The sequence below is a fragment of the Dipteris shenzhenensis genome, chromosome 11, assembly GCF_047967505.1.
Source record: "Dipteris shenzhenensis isolate YYH24624 ecotype China chromosome 11, Dip_SZ_1.0, whole genome shotgun sequence".
Classification (NCBI taxonomy): domain Eukaryota; kingdom Viridiplantae; phylum Streptophyta; class Polypodiopsida; order Gleicheniales; family Dipteridaceae; genus Dipteris; species Dipteris shenzhenensis.
The window spans coordinates 19,546,719-19,567,217 of record NC_141606.1 but is presented as its reverse complement, the minus strand read 5'-3'; the positions used below and the strand labels follow the sequence as shown (position 1 = coordinate 19,567,217).

The following is a 20,499-nucleotide window of genomic DNA, read 5'->3' as shown; positions in this document are numbered from 1 at the left end:
AAAGCAAGCTCTCCAAACTGTTGTGATGCTGCGTGACATTGCTGAAATCTTCTCTTAGATGCTCATATCGCGGACATGTCAAAAGAACATGTGCCTCATTTTCCACTTCATCTAAGTTGCATAGCTGGTAGAGTCTTTGTTCCCTTGATACTCCTTCTCCACTTCTAGGGAGTGTGATCGAGTTCGGATGATTGCGATGCTTCTTCTTGCCCTGAGAGAGATAGGTGTGCATATATATTTGTGTGCTTTGTTCTCTTTCTGAGAGTATGTGGTCCAATAGTTGGGGTTGATATTCTCACAATAATATTCATATTTGGTCCTTTTCTTCGCTGATTGCCATTTACTGTGTAGTGCTTCTAAAAGGGCTGTAGAAAATGTCCTTTTCTCCTCTTCCCTTGGCATTGCATCTAGGTAAGAAGCAACTTCCCATCTTTGGAACCAGCCTTTAATGTCATACCCCCATCCAGATGATAGCATCTTGCTCTTGTTTGTTTTTTGAGGTCTCTTGCTTGCCTCCCATTCTCTCTTTGGTAGCCTATGTGCTTGCATATCTTGAATCCTCTTTATATATTTGAAGACTCTTTCCAGTGCTCTCAGCTCGATGGGTCTGCAACCAGTTTCAAGAAGCATGATTGAGTATGGTGTGGTGGACTTAATTCCTAAATGCCTTTTGAGAAATGACTTCTGCAATTTCTCAATGTCATTCCATTTTGATGCTCATACCTCCACACCGTAAAGCACTGTTTGAATGACATACGCATCAAATAGCTCACGCCTAATATCCCATATCGTGGTGTCATTGTTTCTGCAGTCATTTTCAAAGCGGTAGTACTTACCCCATCCTGCATCAATCCTCCTCTGAACACAATCTCCCCATCTATGGTTAGATGGTACATCTATCCCCAAGTATTTGAAAGTTTGCACCCTCTCGATCTCCTTCTTATCACACATAATGCTTGGGATGTTGGCTGGCTGTATTTTCTTTATTACCATCATTTTGGTCTTATTGACATTAACTGTTAGACCACTCTCCATGCAAAATTTATGGAGGGTGTGCATCATCCGCTGCATATTCTCTGCTGTGTAAGAGAAGAAGACCACATCATCTGCATAAAGCAATAGTAGAATGGTATATCCACATATTTGGGGACTCGTTGGCTGCTCTCCCTCTAGCATCATATGAATTAACTCTTCCAGCTTGTCTATGCATAGACCAAACAATGTTGGGGATAATGGGCAGCCTTGTTTGACTCCCATGTTACTATAAAATGTGGCTGACAGCCCATTATTCCCTTTTAGTTGGCATGCTACTTTCTCATACATTCTGAAGATTGCCATTCTCAGATGATTAGGCACTTCTAAATGCACCAATCTTTACCACAAATGGTTCCTGCGGACAGTGTCAAATGCTTTTGTAAAATCAATAAAGCAGCAAAAAAGGGGCTGTCCTCTTAGCCTGCTTTCTTCCATTAGTACCCTCAAAGTAATCAAATGATCAGCTGTACTGTGGTTCTTCCTGAAGCCGGCCTGTCCAATGGCTCTTTTTCTATTCAGCTCGGCCCATAGACTCAGCTCATTTTCGATAATTGTGCTGAAGAGCTTTGCCATAATGGATCCTACCATGATAGTCCTGTAATTCGTGAGTTGACTGCGATCTCCCCCTTTAAAGATGGGTTTTATCCAATTATCTTGCCAGTCTGGTGGGAAACCATGTTTAATTGCATCATTAAGCAAGTGGGCTAAGCACCCTCTTGTATAATCCTTTGTCCACTTTTGATCATCTCAATATGAAAATGTAGAGTGTCTGGTGCTTTCCCATTGGTCATTTTTTTAAGACCTTCATTTACAACATCTATAGTGAAAATGTCTGGACCGTTGTAGAAGAACCTCTCAACAACCATAGGTGGGGCATTTGGGTGCATTTATAATTGCTTCACATATTGAAGCATTTCCTCTACTGGAAAATCTCCCAGAACATCCTTTTTTCTTCCCTTTGTTTTCCTCCAAGTGCCTTTCGGGTTCTTTGCAAACTCTATGGGATCTTCCCATTCTTTATCTACCAAGTATTTCCTTCTCTTCCTCCGGTTAAGGGCATGAAAGAGCCTTTCAGCTTCTCTACGTTCACTCCCATTTGGCATATGTTTTATCTTCAGTCTGGTGCTCTTACATTCTTTATCGAACCACCGATTACATGGTAGCCCTTTTGTACATGTTCTCTTATTTTTTCTCTGCCCCAAAACTGTTTGTGCAGTAGAGAATAATGCTTCCCTCATTCTATTCCAATCTAGCATGCATGTGTTCTTGAGCAATGTATCTACAGCCTCTTCATAATATTCCCTTTTGTCTGTGTCCATGCGGAAAGACCAGTTTTCTGCTGTGGCTGTTTTAACTTCTGCCAAATGGGGTATGTGCGTCTCGATGTAGAGAGGGGTATGATCTGATTCAGGCATTTTTGAGCTTATCTTGTAACATGCTACTAGATGTATTGTATCTGTGAAAACTAGAACATAGTCCACCACACTTTGTCCTCCACTAGCTGGGAAACAGGTCGGGACCTTTGTACGTTGAAATAAGGATGTTCCATTTAACACAATCATTTGAAGGCCATTGATCAGACTCATAAGTGTTTCCCCATGTGCATTAGTCTCCTTATCTTGAGAGCATCGATGCCAACTAGTGTCTATTCAATCTCTTCCTCTTTATTGTATTCATGTCCTGTCAATGACTGAATTTGGGCATTTCCAATTCGTGCATTCATGTCTCCCATTATTATTACTCGTCCCTTGGAGCTGAAGTAGGCCACATCTGAGCATAGATCTCCAAATGGGTCTGAGGCATCTTTACCATATCGTGGATAGTATGGGGATTCCGGATGTGGGATGTAGCATCCCACAATGTATAATGGCATTGGCTTCATCTCTATCTTTATCCATATGTATCTTTTTTAAGGATCATCCTTGCATAAACTAACAATGTCTTGTAAACATTCCTTGTACATGCATGCAATCCCTCCTTGCCCACGAGTGCCTGCTCGTGTTTGCCATAGTGAATGTACCATGTATCCTTGAACTGCTGGTAATCTTTGCACGTCTCTTTCCCATGTTTCTGCTAAAAAAACTCTCTCTGCATCATCTAACACATCATTGAGACCAGAGCCTTTATGCCATGGGAAACCCCTACAGTTCCAGAACATTATTTTAAGCATTGTTTGGGTCCCATGGGCTGTGTGTCCCTAGAGAGTCTTAGCTTCCTCTACCTCTTGCTCCTTTGTACGTGCTTCATAAAATTTGCGTCTCTCTGCCTGTTGTTTAGGTGTCCTATCCTCAGTGACAAAAAAAGAGGTCCCTCCTAGGTATATCCTACTGCTGTCCAGGATGATTGCTCTTTTCCTAGCATCCAACATCGTGCAAATGATAAACCGATGGTAATCTTTGTCTTCCTTTTTTTTTCCAACTCTGTGTGCCCCAAAAACTGTTACATCCTGCATCGCAAAATGTTCAGTAAAAAAATCTGTTACTTTCCTTGCCAAGGACAGTGGTGACTCGTCTTTTTGCTCGGGTATACCCTTTAGTACAATGTTCTGTGCCCTTCTTTCTCTGTCAAGAATTTCTTTTTCGTCCATATCTCCCTCAGCTTGCCTATGCTTCTTAGAAACCTCTATTACAGTTTCACTGGCAGTGGTATTCCCAGTTTTCACTGCATCTGCCCAACTAGTGGGCTGTTTGATAGATCCTTGCATGCATCGTGTCCCTTGGAATTCTTCCAGTGTCTGTTGTAGCTGATCTATTTTAGCTTGCTGCATAGTCACAGTCTGTTCAAGATTTGCATTCTTTTGTTCAATGTTTGCATTCTTGTATTCAAGCTCTTGGCACTTGAGAGCAAGGTTGCTTAGTTCCTGCTGTTGTTGGGCCATAGTTGCTTGCAAAGTAGCCAAAAATGTCCAAATGCTTCCTTGTGATGGAATGAGACGGACTGCAATTTCATCTAATGCCAAAGAAATTACCTCTGTTGTTGGGGATTGTGGTACTGCTGCTGCATTCAGAGACTGCATTGTCTTTGTTGAGGCTGCATTCATTGTTGCTTTACCATTTTTTGGCACTGTTCCAGAGCTTCCCATTTGACTGGTTTTCAGAATGGGAGTGGAGTGAGAGGAATGCCCATTGCGTAGTATTTTCCTGTTGACGGCTGGAGATGCCAGATTGTAGAAAGAAATTGGTGACGCCTGGCAGAGAACTGCCCACAACTTCGCGTATAGAGCTCCAAATGGAGCAAGCTTAGGCTCAAACGAAGCCTCTATCTCATATCTATGGGACCCTAGAGCCTTTTGGGGAACATAAGTGGGAGCAAAAAGTTATGGACAGCCGAAATCTGACTGAAAAACAGTGACGCGAATTTCGCCTGGCACAGAGAGAGAGAGAGAGAGAGAGAGAGAGAGAGAGAGAGAGAGAGAAAGAAAGAAAGAAAGTTTATTAAAGTCTTCGGGAGACCGTGAAGGTCTATGAGACTAAAGATAACTGATACAATGAGCATAACGGTGGTGGTCTCAAAACGGGCCAACCAACCATTTCTACAAAAAAGAGGTTATGAAGGACTGTGTGTCTAGTCCTGATACAAAAAATATGTGTCTACCTTCAGATGATACAAAGAAGAAGGAGGGGGCACCAAAAATGGGGCAGAGGGGGGAGATACAGTATACATGTGCAGGTGGTGATCGTCAGAGACCAATCATAGAGGGGCCGTCAAATGGGAAGTCGGAAAAAAGCCTGCGATAGATGATTGGCCTCTGACGTCACGCGGCCTAGTCGAGATCGGTCGTCGGGGGTGGCGGGTGGCCCTGTGGATGAGGGCAATGGTAACCCCAGTGGGGCGGGCCGAGAGCAGAGACGAGATGTCATGGACTTGGATGTGTGAGTCTGTCCGCTAACGTAGCTGTCGTGGCTCTGGCTCTCGCTCACGTCCGCGTCATCGGCTAGACTGAGAAGAGGTATCCTGTGACTGAAAGAAGTCAGTGATAGGCCGCTGGGTGTCCTCACGCTGTGTGTGCTGCTCGTGTCGCCGTGCTCGGAGAGAAGTATCTCGGTGGCGGGTCATCTCATGTAAGAAAGCGGCTAGGCATCGCTGATCCGGGAATTGCAGCATGTGTGGGAGGGAGCCGAATCCGTTGCGGAAGAGGCAATGGTATCGGCCTCGAATGGCATAATAGATAGGACCTCTGAAAGCAAAGTGCTCCTCCGACTCGATCTCCTGCAAGTCGCAAAGTGGGCAAAGGCGGTCCTCTCGTGGGATACCCTCTGTGCGTGCACTCTCGATCCGTAATCGGTGTGACGAGACCCTAAACTGACCGAGGGAGATCCGGAGCGCATGTGGTAGATGAAGTTGTGTGTAACCCGGAGGTGTGATGAAGCCCTCCTGTGAGATCTGGAGGCAGTGTCGGCGGTAGAAGTCGAGCTTCACAGGAAGCTCGGAGTGAAGAAACCATGTCCGCCAGGTGTGGAGCTGGAGCAGATCTGCCCGAATGAGCCGGTTGACCTCCTGGTCAGTGGGGGAGAGAGGAGATGGTGGAGCGTCGAGGCTGTACTGAAAAGGAGGCAACCGGTCTAAGTCGAGGCCCAGCCGGGTGAACCAACTGGAAAGACGACTATACCAGCATCGCTGGTCCCCATCAATGGATAAGGCCATAGAGGAGGATAGGGCCAACCAAGGTAGGCGGAGGCGACCGTCAGCGGAGGAGCCAAAATCCCTGACTCTGTGGAGGTAGGTGATAGCTTGAAAAGCCGCATCAAGCTGTAGGGGTGAGGCGCCGAACTCTGCTAGAATGATCTGGTGTGGTACCGATGGTTTGCTACGGATCATCCGAGCAAACATCAGTATCTGTAGGCGCTCAACTCGAGCCCACTCTGTATCTGAAAGGTCGACTCCCCACCAAGGGCTACCATACATGCCTGCTGGGCGGACCAAAGAATAAAAAAGGAGAGACTTGGTCCGCGGGTCCTGGAAGTGGGAGTGGTAGCACTATCGCTCCAGCCTGGTAAGAGCGGCGTACCCCCGGCTGATCCTGGCCTGCATGGCCGGGCGCATCGTGAAGATCGGGCCTGAGAAGGTAACGCCCAGGTATGTGTAGGAGTCAACTATCTCAACAGGGTCGCCGGCGAAGAGGAACTGCTCTCGGTGCATAGCGGGTCTGGAAGTGTTGAAGATCATCACCTTGGTTTTCCCAAGGTTGACCTTCAAGTCATGTGTATCACAGAAGACCTGAAGTCCATCCAAGTGTCGCTGAAGACCAGTAGCAGAAGAGGATAGTAGTACTACATCGTCTGCGTATAGGAGAATCTGGATGGTAGTCTCCGCAAGAGAGCAGCCTTCACCTCCGAGTGTCCTGATGGTGGTCTCGAGCTCGTCGATGTAGAGGCCAAATAGAGTCGGTGACAAGGGACATCCTTGTTTGACTCCGATAGTGCTCATGATCTCTGGGGTCCAGCTGGTGCCAATCCTGACCTGCCCCGTCACTCGCTCATAGAGAGCTACTACTGCCCAGATAATCGCCGAGTCATAGCCTAACTCCTGCAGACGTCTGATGAGTCGGGCACGGGGAACGGTGTCGAATGCCTTGCGGAAATCCACAAAGCAACAATATACTCTTTGTCTCCTGTGTCTGGCCTCCTCAATGATCCCTCTAAGTGTAAAAATGTGATCGTAAGTCGAGTGATCTGTCCTGAAGCCGGCCTGTCCGGATGCCCTAAGCCCCTGTACCTCTGCACGAGCACTGACCTCACCATCTAACACTGATGCATAGATCTTGGACATAACATGTCCAACCATGATGGTCCTGTAATTCCCTGGATCCATGGGATCTCCTGCTTTGTGGATGGGTGTGATAGTGTTCAGGGTCCAGGCTCTGGAGAGAGAAAGGAGGGGGGGGGGGGGGGAGTTCCAATTGGGTAATGACTGTTCCGATTCACAATTTGATATCGTAGGTTGGGGCTTTGGGACTCTTGGAGGATTTCATGGCTTCGTTTCGAAGTACTTACAAAACCATTTGCAAGGTCCGTCAAGCATGCTTGAAAATTTCGGGAGTGCCTTACCAAGGTTCTAGGGAGACAGCTTGTGAGTACCCCAGAAGTGAGTATGAGGGAGCAATCAATCGAACAGAATTATGCAATATCACTGATGCAGAATCTGATGTTATGAGTGCCAAATGCTCGCAGCTGGTCCGGCAGAAGTGCCGCGGGGGGCGGGGAGGGGGAGGGAGGGGCGGGGGTGAAGGAGGGGGGCGGGGGGGCTTCCGGGTGGGGGAGAGGGAGGGCGGGGAGGGAGAGGTAGGGGGCAGCGGGGAGGGAGAGGGAGGGGGCAGCGGGGGGGGGGGGGGGAGAGGGAGGGTGAGGGAGGAGGAAGGAGAGAGGGACCTCAAAAAACAAACAAGAGAGAACAAAAAATACAAAGAGGGAATAAACCAATACAAGCCACAAAGGGCTGGAGCAAAGGGCACGCTAAGGCCCTTTCTGATTACTATGCTGAAATAAAGTGCTCAATAGCTCAAGCAACATCAAATACAAGACATGTGGTATCATATCATATCATGTGCTACCTGAAGTAGGAAGAGAGTTGGGATTGGGACATGATGTCAGAATCCGAAACCTGGCACTGTGGTGGCTCGTCTATGAGCGGTGAAGATGTCTCAGAGTTGCGTCTGTCTGGCTGTCTCATGTGGTGGTGGCGGAGGAGGGCGTGGTCTCCTCGATCTCTGAACCCGTTGAGCTATGTTTAGAGTGCCCCTCGTCTCGGGCGGTCTCCTATGAGGATAGTTGTGATAGGTTGGACCTCAATCGAGTATGCTCTGGTCGCTCTTCATGTCACGGGTAGCCTCTGGAGTCCTCTCTCAGTAATCCGTACCGCCCGCATATCAGCTAGCTCCTCCTCCTCCACCCCACTGTGTCTTGGAGCTGACTCAAATGCATAGAAATCTCTGACATACCGCTTTGTTTGGTCAACCTCTGTATCCTGTGGTCTGGTCCCCTCCTGCTGCTCCCTGATCTGTCGTAGCAAGGTCTCCTTGTGGCGGCGCATCTCAAGTAGATAGAGCCCAATGCACATGGAAGTGGATCAATCGTGACAATTGACCGAACCCACTCCCATCCTGATAACGACAGTGGTATCGCTCTCGAATCTCGTAGTAGGTTGGGTAGGCGCAGAGAAAGTGCTCCTCTATCTCACTCTCTCTTAGTGTGCATAACATGTAGACCGGTGCTCTCTGGGTATACGCGTTGCTCTCCATGTCTCAATCCTCAGTTGATGGGATGAAACCCGCATCTGCCCAATGGTGCATGTGAGACTGCCTTGTCATCGAGATACTGGGGTCTGACGATGAATCTCTCCTCCGAGACTCTCAAGAAATGGTTGCAGTAGAACTGGGTCTTGGTGGGGAGCTCTTGATCTACAAGCCCGGGATGTGTGGAGGTGGATGAGGTCTAATGGTATGATACGGTTAATCTCATCTTGTGAAATCGACTCAGGGGGTGCATCCATACTATACTGAAAGTGAGGAAGGCTATCCATCTGATTCTTGTGTCTGGCAAACCATGTGGATATACGTGCATACCATGTGTCCGCCCTGCTCTCAGCTAGTTGTGTGGATGACTCTAGAGCTAGCCTCGATAGTCTCCACTGGGGTAAGTCCCAGACTCTGTGAATGAATGTCACTGTTTGGAAGATGGCATGGGTCTGTAGTGGTGAACTCTGCATATACTATCTCATGCGGGACTGAGGGCTTGCTCCGAATTATTCTAGGTTCCATAGTCACCTATAGCCGCTGATATCTCCTCCACTTTGCTATCGGTAGGTCACATCCCCAAAAGGGTGCTGCATACATGGCAAGCGGCCGCACTAGCGTATCCTGTGAAAGTGTGAGTCATAGTGAAAAGGGGCCCTGTGAAGACTGCTCCTAAATAGGTGTAGGACTGCACTATCTCCATTGGCTCGTCTCGATAAGTGAACTTGAGTCGATGGAGCACTGCATGTGAGGTGTTGAAGACCATAACCTTGGTCTTCCCAAGGTTGACTGTCAGATCTCTCTCTATGTAGAATATCTTTAGGGCCTCCAAGTGTCTTTGCAGCCCCTCTGCTGAGGATGAGATAAGGACTATGTCATTGACTTATAGCAATATCTATGTCATGAGATCGGCTAGTAGAGGAAGTGATCTCATTAATGTAAAGCCCAAAAAGGGTCGGTGAGAGGAGGTAGCCTTGCTTCTCTCCGATCGTGCTCTCAACCCAATCCGATAGACCACCTGGGGCGCGAACTCTGCCTTTGACTGACTCATACAGGCTCACCACCACCCATATCAGTGTCTCTGGAATCTGTAGCTCCTGTAGTCTCTTGATCATGTGGGACCGTGGGACAGTGTCAAATGCCCTCCGAAAGTCTACAAAGCATGTGTAGTCCTTCTGGTGTCTGGACCTTGCCTCCTCAATGATAGCCCCTGGAGTGAAAATGTGGTCTAGGGTAGAGTATTGTCTGTGGAATCCTGCTCGCCCTAGTGCCCGCTGTCCCGAGCCTCTGTGTGGTTGCTGAGCTCCCTCTCTAAAACGGATCCATAAATCTTGGCCAGAGTATGACCGATCATGAGGATGCGGTAGTTCCCTGACCGATCATGAGGGTGCGGTAGTTCCCAGTCTCCATAGGGTCTTCGGCTTTGTGTATCGGTACAATAGTGGTAGTGCTGAAAGCAGGTGGGAAACCGTGGCACACACCCCGATTAAGCATTTGTGTTGGGATCGGAGCTAGTAGGACCTCCTGTCCATGTGCAAAGTGCTCGGTCTGGATGCCCTCATGGTCCTGTGCTCTCCAGATTGTGTAATCTGCGAAGTGCTGCCCGTACATCCTATGTGGTGAACAAGTGGCGAGTTGTGGGCCTAGGCATAGAGGACATATCCGATGGTTTTTGCATCTGGACATGCATACGTGTGTCACGCATCTGGATCGGTGATGGGAATAGGTGGCTTCCCCTCTGATAGAAACCCCCATCTAGTGGTCGAGTCTCCTTCTCGAACAGTGACAATCTCGTCCATCTTATGTGTGAGGAAGGCCCTCCTCTTACGACGTGTCAATTGTCGAAAGATCCTCTGTGTCTTTGGTGGTGTGACTGAAAGCCCGCTTTTGTATCAGGTGGGCTCTTGCCTCTTTGCACTCGTCATGGAACCAAGGGTTTTGAGGCATCTTCCCATCTCGGACCTGCATGGGTCGGGTCGTGGGAAATGATTTGGTAGCAGAGTCGTGTACCACAGACAAGAGTGTTGGAGGCACCGGTGAGGTCTACATCATCTCCAAGTAGAGCTGGGAGCCCCCTGGCTAAGTAACTCATGTACACTGTGTCAAGGAGTGGATTTGGATGCGTTCAGGTGCGGGGGGGCTCTCCCTATGGCTGGCATAGTGGCAGAGATATGGAAGGCCAAGTATGATGATTAGCTTCGAGGAGGGGGGGGGGGGGGTATGGTAAAGTCATGTCTCCGTGAGACAAAATCTAGTGGGCCTAGTAGATGGTCCACCGTACTAGATTCACCACCATGTGGGAAGGTGAGTCCTCCAGATGATGGCCATCTTTGAAGACCATTATAAATGATCAGGTCGTGGATTGCCCCTAGCTCAAGCAGATGTCATCCATATCCTGTCACTTGTGGGGGCATCTCAAAGTGCCTCAATATTCCGAGCTCAGTTGCATCCAGCTCTGGGACTATATATGGATCTTTGTCATTGGTGAAGTCAAGCAGGCCAACTTGCTTATTTGCTGTCCGTGCATTGAAATCCCCCAGTAGGAGTGTCTCCCCTTGTCTAGACAACTCCGTGATGTCCTCTTGAATCGTCTCATATGGGTTGTGTCCGTCTGTATTGACCTCTCGTGCATAGGATGACGTGTCTGGAGGGAAGTAACACACTGCAATGAAGATGGGTCGAGCATCTAGAAGCTGAACGCGTATCCACATGTAACGTGCATGCTTCTCTCCGGATCACATATATGATTGGTCGCAAGTGTGACTTGAAAAGGAAGCCACCCCCCGGAGCCTTGCACTCCGCTATCTCTCCTCAACTCCCTCCTGTGAGCTGACTCCCATGTGTATCCTGTTGCTGTGGGCTGCCCTCTCTCTAGGCTCTCATGTAAGATCATATCTCTGTTGCTGTATGTCTCCGAGAGACCTCCCACCTCCCAGGTCAGACCATAGTGTGCCATTACAATTCCATACTGCGATTTTCAGTCTGCTGTGTACACATGTCCCATGGGCTTGACACCGTAATAATTCCCCATCCTCTTTGTCCCCTCTATCTTATCTTTTTCTGATGATCACTTTGCCATCTCTGTAGGCTGCCCACTTTCCTACTTCTCTTGCTACCATTACTCATACCATTCCCTCCCTCCTATGTTCCTGCTGTAGGAGAGTGAGGTCATCATCCAAGTATATCTTTGCCCCTTTCAAAGTTGTTCTCATACTCATGAGGGTAGATCTATCCATGGCAGTCCGGAGTTTCCGCACTAAAGGTCTTGTGGGTGTCTCCGCCTTGCCTACCCTCCAAGCTGTCTCACATGTGAAATTGACGCCCATCTTGGTGAACAAAACTTGGGCATCTGCCATTGGAGTATCTCCTACTTTCAAGCCTCTTACCAACACATTCAGAGCTTTGCTGGCCCTTCTTTCCTCTTCCTCGAGAGCCTTAGAAATTGTAAGAAAACAATACAATGTCTGTGCTCAACTGATAACAGGATCTCGTACGCAAGAGAGAAAACAGATAGTATGGAGAATAAAAAATTTGATTACTGTAGAACTGATACAATAGATGGCGCTGCCTCCCAACCGTGCGATCCTGTGAAAGAAGCTTCGATGGCAAGCTGGAAACAGTAGAGGACGGAGGCTGGATGCTAAGGAAGCAGGGTTGCTGTAGCTACGAGCCAGTGATGAAATGGGCTTCACGGGCTTGCTTTCATATAGCCACTAGTCGTAGTCGGTTGGACCCAATTGGGTGACCGACCGAGTCCGCCTAAAATGGTCGACTGGGGGTTGGTCCCGAAATAGGCCACCGACCACACGATAGAACCGTGGCGTAAAATAGAGCAAGTAACCTACGGTCTCCGTTCGGCCCACAGCCACCCGAGAGTGGGCTGCCCCGGGAAATGCTCTGTCTACCCTCAGTGCGGTCAGTCATGGGACGCCTTCCCGCACTTGCATGTAGCCTAGTTGGCAGTATGCCAACTCCGTCCAGCCATCAGGCCACACATGGCTCCCATCTGGTGTCCAAACCAGGACCTACCGGATAACCGAGCTACTCAAATGCCTTCTCCTCATATGGGGGGCTTACAAGTAGAGTTAGCTGGTTCCCTCGTAGTTACAGGAGAGTGGAGCATTGATATCTAACACCCCCCTCAATGTCCACCCGCAAGTGAACTTACTTTTTCGGTCCAATGCCAAGTCGATGAAGATGCCTCTTCAGCAAGTCTCTTCCAAGAGCCTTCGTGAAGATGTCCGCAGCATTCTCTGTAGTCGGACATTACACCAAGTCGATCTCTCCATCCATGATGAGCTCACGTACAAAGTGATATTGAATCTCAACGTGTTTTGTGCGAGCGTGGAACACAGGGTTCTTTGCAATCGCCATGCAACTCTGATTGTCACATGATAACTGCGTAGGCTTGTTCTGCATTGCACCCATGTCCCCCAAAATCCTCCTCAACCACACTGCCTCGCAAGAAGCAAAGCATGCTGATTTGTACTCAGCCTCGGTAGAAGAAAGAGCAATTGTGGGTTGCTTCTTGCTGACCCATGACACAGCTCCAGATCCAAGTGAGAAACAGTAACCTGTCATTGATCTCCTGCTGTCCACGTCTCCTGCCCAATCCGAGTTACAGAATCCGATCAAGATGTAGCCCTTGGTATAGGTGATGCCATAATCAAGTGTGCCTTTGATGTATTTCAGCACCCGCATCCCTGCCCTCCAATGGCTCTCCCGGGGCTTATTGGGAAACCTGCTTAGTACACCAGTCGCAAAGCTGATGTCCGGCCGTGTGTTGCACAAGTAATATAAGCTGCCCACAAGCCTTGTGTACTTCGCTTCATCCACCAGTGGTGATGAATCCTCGTTTGAGAGCTTTACGTCAACCTCCATAGGGGTACCAACTGTCTTGCACTCAGCCATGCCAAATGCCTTCAGTATCTCTCCAGCATACTTCAGCTGTGAAATGAAGATCTATTTCGGCTCTTGCCAAACTTCAATCCCCAAACAGAAATGCATGAGTTCGAGGTCTGTCATTTCAAACTCTCTTCCTAGCAAATGCTTTGTCTGCGAGATCATCTCTTCATGGTTCCCTGTTATGACAAGGTCGTCCACATAAAGGACCACGATCATACACATGTCTCCTTCTCTGAAGATATACAAATTTGCATCTCATGGGCTCCTCCTGAACCCGTTTTTCAGAAAGTAGGCATCAATTCGTTGGTACCACGCTCGTGGGGCCTGTTCCAGTCCATACAGTGCCTTCTTCAGTTTACAGACTTTACCTTCTGAATCAGGGATCACAAAACCTGGTGGTTGTTCCACGCATACCTCCTCCTTGAGATTCCCATTCAAAAAGGCGGATTTTAAGTCCATTTGAAACACGGGTCAACGTCCCTGGGTAGCTAAAGCCAAAACACTGCGAATTGTGGTTAGTCGAGCTGTGGGAGCAAAAGTATCATGATAATTAAAACCATGTACCTGTCCGAATCCTTTTGCCACGAGTTGAGCCTTGTACTTATCCAACGTGCTGTCGGACTTGTACTTGGTCTTGTACACCCACTTGGTGCAGGTCCATCCCAGTAGCAGTATCCCAAAGCTCGTATGCGCTTAGGATGGTCTTCATCTTGAACTTCCAGAGTGGATAGTTAGAGCCATCCAACTTTTCGCTTTCGTCGAACGGTGGGATTCGCAGTCTTGCGGGCTGGGCCATGTTTCACAATCTGCTCGCAAACAGACACACACTACTAAATCTTCTTGCTAGGGTCCGGGCTCTGATACCATGTAAGAAAACAATACAATGTCTGTGCTCAATAGATAACAGGATCTCATACGCAAGAGAGAAAACAGATAGTATAGATAGTATGGAGAATCAAAAATTTGATTACTGTAGAACTGATACAATAGATGGCGCTGCCTCCCAACCGTGCGCTCTTGTGAAAGAAGCTTCGATAGCAAGCTGGAAACAGTAGAGGACAGAGGCTGGATGCTAAGGAATCAGGGTTGCTGTAGCCAGTGATGAAATGGGCTTAACGGGCTTGCTCTTATATAGCCACTAGTTGTAGTCCGTTGGACCCAATTGGGTGACCGACCTAGTCCGCCAAAAACGGTCGACTGGGGATCGGTCCCAAAATAGGCCACTGACCACACCATAGAACCGTGGCGTAAAATAGAGCAACTGACCTATGGTTTTCGTTCGGCCCACAGCCATCCGGGATTATCTAGGACTCCAAATGGGCTCTGCAACCCGATAGTGGGCTGCCCCGGGAAATGCTCTGTCTACCCTCAGTGCGGTCAGTCATGGGATGCCTTCCCACACTTGCATGTAGCCTAGTTGGCAGTGTGCCAACTCTGTTCAGCCATCAGGCCACACATGGCCCCCATGTGGTGTCCAAACTAGGACCCCTACCGGATAACTGAGCTACTCAAATGCCTTCTCCTCATATGGGGGGCTTACAAGTAGAGTTAGCTGGTTCCCGCGTAGTTACATGAGAGTGGAGCATTGATATCTAACAGAAATGAATTCCTTCTTAGGGGCTACTGCTCCCTTTTAAACCACTGCTGTCCATTCAAGCATCTCTTCTTTCCCTTTAGTAATCTGTTGTGCAATTTCTGCATGTTTGCCATTCATTGTGGCCTGCATGGCAGCCATCTCTCTCTTGAGGGTTGCATTTTCTGCTCTAAGTTCCTCCATGGCTTTGCAGCCCCCTTCTGAGGTCACTTGTGTGTCTCTCATTTGCTGTAGTTCAGTCGCTAATGCGTGTACCTTGTCTTGGAGGTTGGTTCTCTCGGTGTCCCACCCTTCTTTCTCTTTTTCCCACTCCTCACGCTTTGCCTTTTCTTTCCTCCATTCCTCCTGTATTTTTCCTCCTTGCTTCTTGAATTCATGAGTGTCTTGTCTGCATGAGCCTTCTCAGCTCTTAGAGCCACATTGGTGGCCTCCAAACTGTCGGTCCTCTCAATTAATGCAAGGCATATTTTGTTGAGGCACAGCAATACCTCATTTGTGGCTTTGTGAGCTGTCTGTGATGATGAGAGGGCTACCATGGCATTATCTAGGGCTTGTTTGCCCCATGTGTCTTCTACAAAGCCTCATGTTGGCTTTTTGTTTTTATATCTTAGCTTCTTCTTGCAGCCTTGAATCTCTGCACTTGAAACCCATGTTTGCTGATCTGATTTCCCCCCCTTTGTTTCTGTTGGCAGGTCCTTCAGCCCCTTGTCAAATGTGACCGTTCATCTTTTCGTTTCCCTTTCCTTTTTGTGCAGATATTCAGAGGCAAGAGGCTCATGTGGGTGGGAGTCGAGGGGGGGCTAACACAGCCCTATGTATCTCACGGGGACTTAAAGGCCCTGGCACAGATTCATGAATGCCTATAGGCCTTGGCTCATGCAGTAGCAGCTCACGGGGGCGCTAGAGGCCCTGGTGTAGGTACAACAGCTCGAGGGGGGGCCTGGAGCTCCTGGAGCAGGCAGTAGCAGCTCACGGGGGGACTGGGAGCCCTGGTGCAAGATAGTGGCTCGTGGGAGGGTGCCTGTAGCAGGTCGAACCAGTCCAGCAGGGCTGATGGTGGCGCGGTCTAGGTGTCTGGCCTGGCAGAGGCCCGACGGCAGCAAAAGCCCCAAGGGGGCTTGGGCACGATTATATAGCTTAAACAATTGGTCCACAAACTCATGAGCTAACTGAATAGCTGATATGGTTGATCTAGTAGGTAAGAATCTAGCCCTCTTTGTTAGACGGTCGACTATGAACAAAATGGAATGATGACCCTCGTGCGTTCTAGGCAAACCCGTAATAAAGTCCATGGAAATACTTTTCCATTTATTACTTGGGATTTGCAAGGGTTGTAGTAAACCCGCGCTTCTAAGGCGTTCCGCCTTAGTAACCTGACAAACCCGGCAAGCTACACACATAGCTTTCAATAAATGCACGCATCTTAGGCCAATACAAGGTATGTTCCACAAGAGACAGAGTCTGATGTATGGTTGGATGTCTAGCACTAGGAGCATCTTGACACTGCAAGAGAATCTTGGATCAAAGATCCGAAACATCTGGCACACATATCTTTCCATTCCGGAACAGCAAGCTGTTCCTAATCATCCATTGACCTCCTGCCACCTGTACCGTAGGGGGCACAATCCTTGAGTCTTGGTCAACCATGGAGCTCCCATCCTGGACCTTCTACCGATAAGAACTGAAATGACTATCAGTTACGCAAAACCCTCTCAAGGATTGAAACAGGTTTGAGGATATTTCCGTAAATGACATACCATTTACAAACTTGACTCAGAATGAGGAGAGGAGTAGGAGGATGGAGACGCTAGGGTAGGAGAGAGGAGTTGCTAGAGTAGGAGAGTGGAGAGGGTAGGAGAGTGGAGAGGCCAGAGTAGGAGGTGGAGAGGGTAAGGTATTGGAGAGGCTAGAGTAGGAGAGTGGAGAGGGTAGAGTAGAATGGAGAGGTTGGAGGGTGTTTTAGAAAAGAGCGCCCCCCCCCCCCCCCAAAAAAAAAAAAAGGGCAACCAGAAACACCGTTTCGCCATTTCGGAAACGGTTGTTTCTGTTTCCGTTTTGGCTGCACGAAATGGCGTTTCGTGCAACTATGATCTCTTCCCGCTGATTCACTCTGCCCTCATATCAGCTAGCTCCTCCTACACTCTGCTATGCACTGGGGCTGACTCAAATGTCTAGAAATATGTGACATGTTGCTGTGCTTAATTCGTCTTTAGCTCCTGTGGCACTGTCACCTCGTGCTGTCTGATCTGTCTCAGTTGTCTGTCTGTCTGTGTTCCTGCATCTCAATCACGTAGAGACCAACTCAAACCTGGTGTGTGTGTATTTCCACCAAAATATGTGTGTGTGTGTGTGTGTGTGTAGGAGAGGGAGAGAGAGAGAGAGAGAGAGAGAGAGAGGTTCTTTCAGTATTCATGTGTTTAGTCAGATGTAGCCTCATATGACAAAATTTTATGACAGGATCCGTGATGATATTGAAAAAGAGGATGCATTTCGGGGCCTTTGTGCAATGGTAAACGTTTTGTCTAGTTCCATAGTTATAGTTGTTTCATAAGGTGTGCTAGATACAATACAGGAACTGTTTTAGTATAGAAGAGAATTTAGCTGTCTGGTGTTGAACTGTTGTTGTTTTGCAGGTTAAATTGAACCCTGGAGGTGCTGTTAGCTCTTTTGTTCTCATGTGTGAAGCTATTGGAAGCTGGCATGTAAGATTCTCTTAGTTTGTGCCTTGTGATTAAGGCTTACTACACTTCAACTTTATCGCACATTTGGTGCTATGCATGGTGACTTCATGTGGACTTGCATCAGAAGTCAACAAAAGGTACTCCAGTATACTTATTTTCATCAATATTTTGCAGGAAATTCGCAGTGCGGATTTGCAGAATGAGATATGCCAAGTTCTGTATGGGTATAAGCAGGTATTTGACAAGGTCATATAGGCTATTTCAGGGGTTGAGAAACGCATATGTTACGTTGAAAATTTTACATTGTGATTTTGAACTTTCATTGTGTGTGACATTTGTTGTTTTGCATGCCATGGCATGTTTGATACATCTTGTCATGGTTGTCTCCTTTCAGATGCTTGGTGGTACATGGGAACAGTATATGTCAGCATTGGATCCAGCGTTAAAGGAGAAGCTGTCGAAGAAGTATGGGATCTGATAGCTTAACAGCGAAGTTTTTTGTAGCGTCAGATAATGGTCATCCATACCTGCATATAGTATTGCGTAGGTGCAAGTTGCAAAAGGTGTGGGCTTTTCACATCTAAATGAAGGATATAATGTTGCCCTGTTATGCTAATGATGAGGTCTCGGTCAGTGGGAGTGCATGGGAGTTCAAAATAGGCACATACAAAGGTAAAGTGACATGCACAGCGTCTGGAGGTTGATATTAACCTTCTAGATGATTTCGAGGGTGTAGACTAGTGTGAGCACAGGAGAAGTCTTATGTGACAGGTGGAGTTTGTGTTGAGGCCTTTCAATTTACCAAGTGCACTAGTTGCAGGGAGTGGCTCAGCATTGATAAGAACAATCATCTTTTTGAGGGTGATACTACTGCGTCTCTCAGGACTCTTTAGCCAGGCTTGTTATTTTTACTTCTGTTCGCGCCCACATCATGTCTACTGTCAATGCCAGTGCTTGAAAGGTCTCAGATTGTGGGTGATACACTTTTGATCCTCGGGAGACCTTCGTCATACAAAGTTGGGACAGTTGGCAATCGTGAAGTATGTGGGACCTGAACGTCAGCTGAAGCTGGCTCCATTTTGATGACTTGGAAGTTTGTCTTGTTGCTATTGTTTGCAAGGTAGCCCTTAGAGTCAGCATTGACTATGGCTATCAAGATTCAGAAGGCATTTTGAAGAAGCTTTCTTGCTGCAAGACACTTGTAGACTAGGTATTGCCAATGTGAAGGCTACAATGGGTGAAATTTCACTGACATGATTCAATGGCACGGGTCATGTTTCTGCAGAAGTGCTTCGTAGGGAGCAATGATTGTTTTGAGATGCTGCAGGAAACTCTGCAAGCATTACAGTACAGAATAAGCCTGTTTAGAAAAAAAAGGCGGGAGTAGTTTAGGCAAGAAGCCCTGTATTTCTTAGTTCTACGTTTTTTGATTGATAGGCTGGTTGCAGAATTATCGAGCTCCAATTTTTAAATTTTTGATGGAAGAGATATTATGGAGTGTTGATCTTCAGCCTTGTAATTGCACATTTTGTACAATCTTCTGTTGCTCTCACTTATTTTGCAATTTGGGCTGTTCAAGTCCTTGAGTTTTGGAAGATGTGCAGCTTAAACATGGAAATGCCGATTGGGATTTCCCATAGACATCAAGTCCTTTAACAAGTGTACAAACTGCACTGGGCACATGTGCATTCAGGTCAGATTGTATTTTTAGCTTGATAGGTATTGTTGAGTATCTGAGCATTCATATATAATTGCATGCTAAATAAAGTTTCAAGATATGGCCACATTTACTTGCAGTGTGCACAGGACCTTCACAGCTAGTTAATTGATATTGAAAGTGTTAACTAAAGTCTAATGTGTTTTCCACCAATGTCGTTCAATATTTGCATGCGTCTATATATTTCATTTTTAAAAATCCTAGGCTGATGAGAGTTTTTCTGAAGAGAAGAGTTCTCAAATTGATGTACGGTTGCCATGTTCCATAATTTCATAGAGGAAGTTTAATGCAAGACAATTCATAGACTGAATAGTCTTTTTAAATGCTGATGCAATGATTTGTGTCAAATCTTATGGAAGGTAGTTGGTTTAGTGCATGTATGATGGTTTTGGAGAATAGTGCTTGAAGAGATGTAAAATGTTAACAGTACTCCAACAGCAGAGTTGGTTCCTGTGGCAATTTGATAAACTATAAAAGCTTTTACTACCCTTGTTGTCACTTGAGGATTGTACAGTCCGTAAGTTTAAAGAATCTATCAAAGCATTGATGTTTTTAAAATCAGGCGAATCTAAGTGCTAGCTTGGAAAAAGTTCATAAGAAAACTCTCGAACAGATGTTCCTCTCAGGTATTTTGGACAGATTCCTCATGAGAAGCATCTTTTTGTAGATTTCAAGATCATCAAACCTAAAATGTCATGCTTAGGCTTAACTCTTCCAGTAGTACACAGTGTCAAGTCATTACGGTGACATGAAGGTGTACTTGCTGTCGCAAGGTCATGTCCAATAGATTGGTTTACCCATTACATCTTTTCAAAACTATCAACAGGAAATTTTGGTGATCTAAAAACTAAGCTCAGCCTGCATGCTCAAAGCGTTAGTGTTTAGAGTAAGCTTATCTTTGAACTAAAATGTAGGCATGTGCAACGACCCTATTTGTTGTGATGTCACATGCCATCATAGTTTATGATACATACTAGAGCATCATTGGACATTACACTCATCTTATGGCAACTACCAAATGCATGTGTCCTTGAATTATCTTGAAATATTCATAAATCCAATGTCAGCAAAGGGTGAAATTTTTATATTTTTGATAATTGATGTATGTCGTCCTTTAACATTATGAACAGAGGTGAGTCCTTATTGTGGGCACATTTATTTAGTCCACCTTATTTGAAAACAAAATAAAAGGCTTTAACTATGATTGTCATTCTTTCTTTTAAGAAAAAAAGGTGGGAATCCCAACAAGGCCTTGCCTTTTGGAATGTTATTGCAGGTGTTTGTGTGCATTATGCGTAAATGTATGCAATGAAATGGTCTCTCCATTATGCCAATG

General features: G+C 46.9%; 1 protein-coding gene across 2 annotated transcripts in view; it reads left to right on the top strand.

Moving 5' to 3' along the window:
- Positions 1–19,180, top strand: part of TRN1 (transportin 1) — an 87,358-nt gene extending 68,178 nt beyond the window's left edge. For both annotated transcript variants that reach the window (XM_087381030.1, XM_087381029.1), the window contains exons 26-29: positions 17,223–17,274; positions 17,399–17,467; positions 17,621–17,680; positions 17,841–19,180. In XM_087381030.1, the coding sequence (XP_087237156.1) occupies positions 17,223–17,274; positions 17,399–17,467; positions 17,621–17,680; positions 17,841–17,924 (265 nt within the window). In that variant the 3' untranslated portion in view covers positions 17,925–19,180. The remainder of the gene's footprint in view (positions 1–17,222; positions 17,275–17,398; positions 17,468–17,620; positions 17,681–17,840) is intronic.
- The last annotated feature ends 1,319 nt before the right edge of the window (positions 19,181–20,499 follow it).